Source organism: Atractosteus spatula, chromosome 6 (genome assembly GCF_055471065.1).
Source record: "Atractosteus spatula isolate fAtrSpa1 chromosome 6, fAtrSpa1.hap1, whole genome shotgun sequence".
NCBI lineage: Eukaryota > Metazoa > Chordata > Actinopteri > Semionotiformes > Lepisosteidae > Atractosteus > Atractosteus spatula.
In genome coordinates, this window is record NC_142711.1 from 42,916,617 (window position 1) to 42,926,590 (window position 9,974).

At 37.1% G+C, this 9,974-nt stretch overlaps 1 protein-coding gene across 7 annotated transcripts in view; it reads left to right on the forward strand.

Moving 5' to 3' along the window:
- fam49ba (family with sequence similarity 49 member Ba) overlaps positions 1 to 1,918 on the forward strand; it is a 67,071-nt gene extending 65,153 nt beyond the window's left edge. For all 7 annotated transcript variants that reach the window (XM_088918587.1, XM_088918588.1, XM_088918591.1 and 4 more), the window contains one exon: positions 1,108 to 1,918. In XM_088918587.1, coding sequence (XP_088774713.1) covers positions 1,108 to 1,171 — 64 coding nt within the window. In that variant the 3' untranslated portion in view covers positions 1,172 to 1,918. The remainder of the gene's footprint in view (positions 1 to 1,107) is intronic.
- Positions 1,919 to 9,974: the final 8,056 nt, after the last annotated feature.

Consider the following 9,974-nt stretch of genomic DNA (forward strand, 5'->3'; position numbering starts at 1 on the left):
ATCAGTGTTCTGGTCAATATTCTGCTTAGAAACAAGTTGCCCTAGCATTTACGTCAGGACTGTCTAGCTCACTGTGAAATCTTTTTTTTCCTTGTTTACTTCTTCTTTTCGTTTCCATGTTTTTGTCTGAACAGAGGTAGTGTTCCCTTGCAAGAGAGGGACCTGGGAAAAGTTAAGATCTAGAACTGTATTCCCTGATGACCACTCTAACATCACATAGTGTCTGGATTCTTTCTTTTCCTGCCTTCTCTGTAACTAAGTACCACTATTAAGCAGACCTATTCTCTTTATCTTAATAAAGTTGACATGAAGCAGCTTGTTACCATGCGTGTCCGTGTTAGTGTTATTCCTGAATACATTTATGTTTTCATGTCTCTTACGGTTAGATCTTTTGTTTTTTCCCCAATTCAGGACTATTCTTTGAAATGTGATTATTCCAAAAATTGCAACTATGCATACAGGATGCATTTGTGCAGCTGTGCATAAATAATGACATGTAATCAACTGCCTTTCCCCATGTGTTAGTGGATAATTTCAAATAGCCCGGGATCCATTCCTGTCTGAGTACCTTCTGTGTGGAGTTTGCATGTTCCTTTGGCTGTGTTTTTTTCCGGTGCTCCAGTTTCCTCTAACCTCCCATTCCCATAGAAATACTGGCTAGGTTAGTCTGTGAGTTGTCCCTGTGTGCCCATTCATGCCTTCCCTGCCCCTTGTTAAGATGCATCCTGTACAGGGTTCCCTGTGCTTCCAGGATAGGCTCTGGGTCACTGTTGCCCTTACCAGCAATAAGTGGTATTTTGATCATGAATGGATGGATGATTCCACATCTGAAGGGCTGGAGGGTTGAAATATGCGGTTCATAGAAAATATAGTTCTGTGTTTGTTGGCTGTTGTTGTTATCTTGTTACATCTTGTCTTAATACTTTACTGTCTTGAAGAAAAGCTTTTTCAGATGCAAGGCTTTACAGTCAGCAAAGCATTACAAATCTGTACATATTTGTCATTTGTCCAAAAATGCATTTTTGAAGCTTTCTTAGTTTTAACAGTGTTAAAGAAACGGATCAGAACACCTTTGCAAAGACATTAAGTGCAGTTTCTCTTGCCTAGGTACACAACAAAGCATTTGAACGATGAGACTACCTCCAAGCAAATTAAGGCCATGTTGCAATAACACAGATCACTGAGACTTGAGCTGGCGACACATGGCATTTGGGAGACAGTATTCTCAAATGATGGAGATGCACAGAATGTTTTAAAAACAAAAAGAAAATGTTTAAAAATTTAGTAATGCAAACGCTTTGCCCTCTTTTATAAGAAAATAATGTTCCCGCTATAAAAAATAAGCTGTCTTCTTTTTCTGTGCCAAAATCTTGTACGAAAAAAGAAAAAAAATTGCTGAAAATGGTTTTTATGTTTCTGAAAGGCCATACAACAGATGGCAGCTATAAATGCATACTGTTCTGGGGTTTTGTCTTTGTGAGGGGGGAAGTAATTTGACTTGAAAATTTAAAAAAGATATTATTTTTGTCTGAACTAATATTTAATATTGCTTCTTCTGCATGACAGAATTGCCTCTTTCTGCTATTTAAGAACTAATACTTTTTTTGATTTTCTGTTTCTGCTTGATTGTGTGAACCATTGAGGAAAAATGTTTAAATTATGTTTTGTTGTAAAAAAAAAAGGTACCCAGCACAATGGAACTCAAAGATTAAAAATAGTACTGTTTATGTTTGAGATTTTTTTTTATTATTTTTTATAAGTTGTTTTGGACCTTTTTTTGTATGCGTGTGTTGTAATTTTCTTTCATTTGGAAAAACTAACTTTAAAACTGTGATGTGTGCGTAACAACGTGGATGCATGTAAATGTACAACGAATGGCTGTTGGACAAAATAAAAAAAATGGCTTTTCTTTTTCTAATGGTTGTTTACGGACATCACTGGCATGACGTCTCTAAATCAAGTTCAACTCAAAGATCCTGGATCTAGCCCAGGACTATTAAAACCTAATAGTAGTTAAACCCTCATTCAGATTCCATAGTCCAGACACTGACTCCCAGAAGCCTGGCTTTTACTGCACATTAGTCTGCTGTGACCAGGGTTCTCCAAACCGCAACGTGATTGGCTGAGAGCTACTGAAGTGGGAAGGGCTTGAGTGGATCAGAACTTCCCTGCATTCCTGTGCATCAGCAATCCCAGAGCAGGCAACGGCGAGAATGCAGAGATGTTGGCTATAGCTTCATGGCTTCTACAGTTGGGTCGAATGCACCCTGCAGCTCATGGCAGATCCAGAATGAGTAGTTCAGACAGTGTGCACATCAGAGGAGTGCTTGCACAAGGTCTCGCTCCACTTGTGCTGTTTTGGAGCGTGTAGTGGTGAGCTGATGAATGATTTAAAAGGTATGAAATCTATTATATGCCCATTTGAGATTTAAAAGGATATTCCAAATAGTATTAGACCTGTGATGTTCTGCTAGAGGAGCCCGAGCAGGGGAAACTTTGTTCCAGCGTGAGATTTACGTTATTGTACTGTGCCTTTCAACAGTATTAAGTTTTCAGTTTTTTTTGTACTTTAAAACTTGCAGTCATGACAGTGTAGAGCTGACAAACTGTGTAGAGCCCACTCCTGACATTTAAAGCAAATAAAAAAAGTAAATAAATAATATGAAAGAAGCATGGAAGAGACTTAATTGAATTTTCTATAGCAAACCTAAATTAATTTCAACCTAAAATATTGTTTGAGATTAAACCTAATTAAGTCCTAATAGAAAAAGCTAAACCAATTAAACAAATGACACAAAACGTTAATATTTCGACATTTCATCTGACCTCAAATGATGAAACATCAGTATGTGACAAAGTGGATTCAGTAACTGGTGGAACTCCCTTAAGCAGCAATAACTAGCTAAACATTTTCTGTAACCATTGATCAGTCTCTTGCATTGGTTTGGAGTTCTTTTGGCTCATTCCTTATTGCAGATCCCCTTCACCTCTGTGACATTTAGGGGCCACCTTGAATGGACAGTTTGTTTAAGGTCCTTCTACAACATTGTGATGGACTTTAGGTCTAGTCTTTGACTAGGCCATTGTAAAAAAGTTCTGCAGCCATTGTTTTGTAGAGCTGTTTGTATGTTTAGAATGCACATACAGAGGGCCTGATGTCTCTAGACTAGAATCCTCTGGATTCATGGTTGTGTCAATGATGGCAAGCAAAGCAGCCTTAAACCATGCTTGACAGTTGGGATAGGGTAGTGATGTTTGAAAGCAGCGTTTTTGGTTTTTGCCAAAGAGTACCACTCCCGTTCGGTCCTTGAATAACAATGGCCTTGAGTCATTGATCAATCATGAACAGTCACATTAGTCAAGATCATAGTAGCCTGCAGTTCCTTGGGGGTTACTCTGATATTCTTTGTAACTTTTCTTAATGATTTTCTTTTTTGTTCTTGGAGAGATTTTAGGTAAGGTAAGGCGACCACAGTGACTGGTCTTTAACATTCTCCATTTGTCTGACAGTGGGTTGGTGGATCCCCAAATCCTTTTTGTAACTCTTTCTGGACTGATGAGCGGCAGGGTTACTTTTTCTGAGGTCCTCAGAGATTCCCTTAGATTGTGGCAAGACTTGTTACTGCACACCTGTGTGGTGAAGACCAAACTTATTATGTTTCTGATCTTTATATGGAATATAAAATATTTATATATAAACCTTCCAAACTCAGCCCCCTACCTAATTTACCCAATTATTTAAAAACCTGATTCTGATTAAAGCCTTAATTGAGCTAATGCAATTGGGGGATTCAGTTCACTTACTTATTCACATCTTGTACCTGAATTACTCATTGTTTAAAATTTATAATTTTGTTTCAAAAGATGTGGAATTGGTTACTGCCGTATAAACCCTATTAGATGTTAACATAGTCTTCTTAGCTCTGGGGTTCAAATTTTTTTGTCTCAATGTAGGTGCACAACATTATGTTAAGGAGCCACATGATTAGTTGAATATTCCTGTGAGCACAATCTACTTAAATCACCAAGAATTGGAAGACATATTGTGACAGCCAGACACTGCTCAGACCAGGCTGTCAAAATGAGCAACTGGGAAAGGAAGAAACTGGTTAGGACAACTACTATGATGTCACTGACAACTTTGAAAGAGCTACAGAGTTCACTGGCTGAGATGGGAGAAATTCTGCATCAGTCAACAAGTCACACCTCCAAGCCCCACCAAGGCTTATCCTCAGTAAGGACTGGAAAACTTGATATGTTTCAAGGATAAATGGATGTAACAGCACAGGCAAATGCGAAAGGAAACCCTGTTTTCCTGATTTTAGAATAAGTGAATGCCCTTGAGCTGCCAGTCTATTTCCGACTTGAATCCTACTGAGAATCTGTGGACTTGAAACCTGCTGTCCATAAACAATTCCCACTTAACGCGAGAGAGCTTAAGCAAGTAGATGGTAGAGGCTTATCCAAAGAGACTTATGGCTGGAGTTAACCACTAAAGCAAGTTCATGGTTTTGAATACTTATTCAATCAATATAGTTCAGTTTCTTCTGTTTAGATTTTGCACATTTACTGTAACATCAAGTCTGTAGCTTGAGTGTTCATGTTTTGAAAAAATTGTGAATGCATCATTCACATTATACACTTCTGAGATACATGGTGTGTGGGGAAATCTCATGAGAATAATTTTATTAAAAACTTGTTATAATCATGACACAGATGCCATGACCAGAAAGTTTGAATAGGTAGCAGCAATTTGAATATGTCTTCACAATTACACCAATAGCTTGACAGTGATTTTTATCTTCCGATTCAATTATGGAGGTTTTATGAGAGTTTTCTCATCAAATTGTCATCAAATCCATCAAATTTTCAGGTGACAACCTGAACTGAAACTGTTTTGGACTGTTAAGGATTATGTTCTACAATGAGGTTCATTGCTTACCTTAAAAACTCCAGTAGATGTCACTGTTACTCTCTAGAAGATGTTTTCATGTGCAATGTACTGTATATTTAAATTGGCTTTGTAATACTCTCTCCCCTGGACCAGGCTCAGTAATTACCAGAACCATTTACAACTCCAAACTGGAAATGTTAACTGATACAAACTAAATCTTGATATTTCTAGTTTTCATTTTGTTATTTATTTTTTATTCATTGAAAGTAGGATGCCATTAATTCTCCTTCTTGGATGTCATAAAAATACAGCCTGTACAGAGAAAAAAAAGATTTGAAAGGGATATGTATGGTTTTCAATGACCTCACTAGAAAATACTGATGAATAATGATTTGGTAATGCATTTTAATTATTACATCTTACCTCTTAAAAAGAACAGATACAAAAATACTAATATATGGAATACTAATACTGCTATTACTTCCTGTTATGTAAAAATGTTACATTACCATGCTCATCATTTCAGTTTTCCAAAGTATTAAAAAGAGAAATTTGAATCAATTTTGAGATAAGTTGTGTAGTCTTTTCTCCACTTTTATTTATCAAAATAAGCTATATTAAGTCTGCTAAATTTGTATTCATCTGTGTGGCCACAGAAGAGCAGTCATCAGATTCTTAGCACTCAAAACAGGCCTGTTAAACACAGCACTAAAAAGGAATTTCATAAAAAATGTATACAATTTTTATTTCCAAACTGCCTGGCTTACACGAACTAACCCTTTTTAACCTCATTTGCTGTTTTGTTTAATTCAATATAATTCATTTACCCCTAATCTTCTTTTATGTTAAAAATGTTTAATTTCTTTTCCTTCTTTTCCCACATCCCGCTATTACTTCAGATTCAAAGAATCCTGAGAACAATGAAACCCCTCTCTGTTCCTCCCTTGGCTTCCTCCCTCTCTCCGGCGATCTCTTCATCTGAGTCAATGCTGAGTAACTTTAACAGCTGGCAGAAAGATGGCCGATATTCCATCTCTAGGAAGTGTTCAGCACTCACAGCAAAAACCACTCAGCCTGGTGGAATGTTGGGCTCCTGTCCATTCTACTGGCTGCCTCTGGTCAGCTGATGGTGCTTTAAAGAAAAACAAGAAATGTTTCCTCTTTCCATTTAATACCTGAAAAAGGCTTGTGGAGAGAGCCATGATACATTCCACTTTCCTGTATATCTTTGATTTGATGAAGCCAAGGCATACTTTGTCTGTCTGAAATGTTGAAACAGACAAGGTTTAACAGCTCCTCTCTGATCAGAGTAAACCTTTCTTCTGTGTGCACACGTTTGAAATGCAGACTGTCATTCTTTAGTGTGAATATGTCCTGGGGGTTCCTTTCATATTCTGTTTTTTCTGCATACATTCTTAGGAAGTATTCCTAAGTGTTTTTTACATTTCCAGATAGTCACTGCAGACATACAAACAGAAGTCTGAGAATTTGTGTATTATTTCCAAGGTACAATTCAACACAATGTCGAACGTCATACAGTGGTGCCATGCAGACTCTGGTTTTTAAAATAAAGCATTTTTTAAAATATTAAAGTGTTCAGAGGGTGTGTTTTCATAGTGCAGATACGGCCCATTTTTTTCTCTCCCTCCCTTGTCAGTGTTCTTTCACATGGTTAGTTTTTAATAAATATTGCTTTACTTACATTCAGAGTGTCAGGTAAAATAGCCTAACGCCCTTTTTTTGGCCAAAATCTCTGGCTGGCAAAACATATTTGAATACACTTTTGAGAATGTAATTATAAGTAGCCTGTCATCTTGGGACAATGTTTTTCAGGGTCTTTTCTCCCTGCTTGATTTTCCAGAAAAAAAATGTTAAATGTTATTTTGAGAACAACCAAATTAATTCCGCTAAGATCTCAAAGGAATGTCTCATAGACAGACTAATGAGACAGAATATCATTTGTCTTGTACACAGAAAACTGTGAACTTGATTCACATTCTCAGAATCCTGAGAGGTAAATATGAAGTCAACCCAAGGGATCTTTTTTCAGATCTCGATCATAATTTTAAGGACTGGTGGAAATGGTGCCATGCAGTCTCTCCCACCATTCCTACTGTTACCAACCTAACTGAAGTTATACTGTTGGAATGGGACTGGGCTGCCAGTATTTCAGAGCTTTGGAATAAATGCCAGATCCTGTTCAAGATCCACAGATGTCCAGCAAGTCATTGGGTAAAAGCTCCTGATGGTTTAGAATGTCAGTGTAAATCACAGACTACATTTAAAAAAAAACCATTGAGCTTTCTTCAGACCTTAGTTAGATACTTGTCTGTTGAAGTATAAATGCAGAATTTGTAAGAGTCCTGTTTGGCATGTTGTCCTATTTGGATTTGCTATGGCACATTTTTTTCTTGTTTCTTGTTTCCCAGATCAGATTCTAAGTGGCTCTCGGAGGTTTCTGTCATTTAAATGCAAAGTTTAGAATGACCTCCATGTTAGAATACCTCTTTTCACAGTTTCCCTAGTACAAGCGTAAAGCACAATCTGAGCAGTTGTGTGTGGCTTCTGCTCAGCTCCCGATTTTCAAAAATGTGTCAAATTTGCCAAAAGCATTAATGATGAACAAAAATTACTTCATACAAATTAATTTTTTTTTCCCATTTGATTTCTCCCTATATGTGATATGGTGTTTTTATAATTGTTATCAGTTGATTCAGCTTGCAATTTTCCCATGTGGCAGACTATAAGTGCAAATTGTTTTCTTCTGAAGAGGCTCCTTTGAGCTGCATGAAATCAAAGACACAGAGCTGGAAGCGTGATGCCATTTTTATTAGAGAATAGTACTACTGTACAGCCTTAAATCTCCTTTTTACAGAACACGTTTAATTAATGTTGTCATTTTAACAGTATCTAGAGAAAGGGCTCCTGGAGTGACTCCAGCTATGGAAACATAGATGAGACTAACTCCATCCTTTTAGCCTGTAACAATTAAGACTTCCTGTAGGTGTGACTAACTTTTTAATTAAAACATTTGCAAAAAAAAATATTTGAAACTCAATTGAGGAGTTTGGCTGTTTTGGCCAAAGATTCTTAATGTGGTTCTTGAAACAAGCTACAAAACTGAATGCGGAAGCAGGCCTGTATAAGTAGGCTTAATGAAACTTAAAGCAAAAGTCACTGTTTAGTGCTGCTGTGTCCATCTGGGGTGGACTTGGCTTGGCTCAGCACACATGAGTGACCTATTTTGTTTGTCAGGTGTCTTAGGTTGTGGGCTTTATCATTAGCATCTGTCTGTTTGTTAGCTTCCACTGAAGCCCTGCTAGTTGCCAACGTAGGGAAAATTTACTTTTAAGTGTAGCTTGTTGCAGTAACTACTTTAATGCATAATTACATTTTTAAATGAAAACATTGGGGGAAAATTGCTCTGAAGAGTTGTGCCTTGCCTTAACAGTGCCTTGCAAACAAATTTTCTCTCTTCCAGCGATGTCCCGTTTGATTGCACACTTTTATGTTTGAATGTCAGAAAAACTGCGTTGATAATACAGTAGATTGATTACATATTGCATAAGCATTCATCCACTTTCCTATTCCAAACCTGAATGGCTTCAGTGCAGCTTTACTTTTTCCAATTACTTTGACGAGTCGTACAGTTAGTTAAGAGGTTAAGATCAGGTTGTTTCTTCAAACGGAGCATCTGGACAAGGAGGAAACTGTTTAGGAATGCCACTGTGAGTTCAATGTGTGAGATGGGAGAAAATGTCAATGGGTAAAAAAATGTCCCAGTAGCTCCACAAAACTGGTCTGTAAGGCAGAGGGACAATCCGATCTCAAATCCCCCATGGTGCTTACAACAAAGCATTTAAAAGGGATTTGGCAAACTTGTGGCAAAATGTTTTTGGATCAGATGAGACAGAAATGGAACTTTTTGGCCAAAATGTAAAGTGTTAAATGTGGCTGAAACCCAACACAGTACATCACTAAGTCAACATCATCCTGACTGCGTGCTTTAAGGTGGCATTATGTTATTGGCCTGCTCTTCATGAACACAGACTGGAAAGCTTGTCATAGTTGAGGGGAAAATGGATAAAGCAAATGTCGAATAAATCTTAGAGGAAACCTATTTCAATATCCTAAAACTGGAATGAAATTCACTTTGAGTAGCCCAGTCAAAGTCCTGCCTTGAATCCAATGGAAATTCTATGGCAAGACTGGAAAATTGCTGCCCATCAACAATTCCCTATTATCTTGACAAAGCTTGACTCATGTACTATAGGTAAGTACTTATACATTCAACATATTTGGCTATTATTAGTTATTATTATCACAAAATACATTTCTAAAACAACAAAACAGGACATTATTGGAAGGGAATACTTCCAGCGGAATACTTTCACAAGGCACTCTTGATCACCATAATTGACTTTTTCATTATTTTTCACTAGCATTTTAATAAAGTAAACTCTTAGTCTCTTAACTTGTTACTGTGATGGATTACTTCATGAGTCACGATCCCAGGTTTTGGAGGCAATATGTGTAATGTCTCCTCTGAACTGCCACATAGGTTGCTGTGGTAAGTTGAGTGGCTTTTCCACATAGGTGTACAGTAAACCAATGGGAATTACTCTTTAAAAAACTTTGGAGTTCTTAAGATGCTACTTGTCTGAGCTATTCCTCTAAATGATTTGTTTGCAAAGTTGTAATACCAGTAAAAAATGCCCGGAAACTCTCCCTATTTCCTGAGAAATATTTACAACAGTACAAAAAGTCTGCTAAACATTTGTTTTCAAAATAGGCAAAAATTAACAATGATCTGCAGTTTTCCGAATGCATTTTTTTGAATTAAGATACATTTCTTCCTGTTTCCTTTACAATTATAGAAATAATTGAAACCTTGAAAGGACATTAAAGCGGCAGAGACAAAACCCAATTTCCCAAATAAAAAAAAGCTTCTAGGCCTCATTAGCCACTGTAATACCAATCTTTTGAATTTGTATCAAAGTGTTAAAAAAGGCAAGACCTTCACACTCGCATGTTCTCAGATCCAGGTCACTGTTTCCTGTCTGCTTTGGTGGGTAATAAC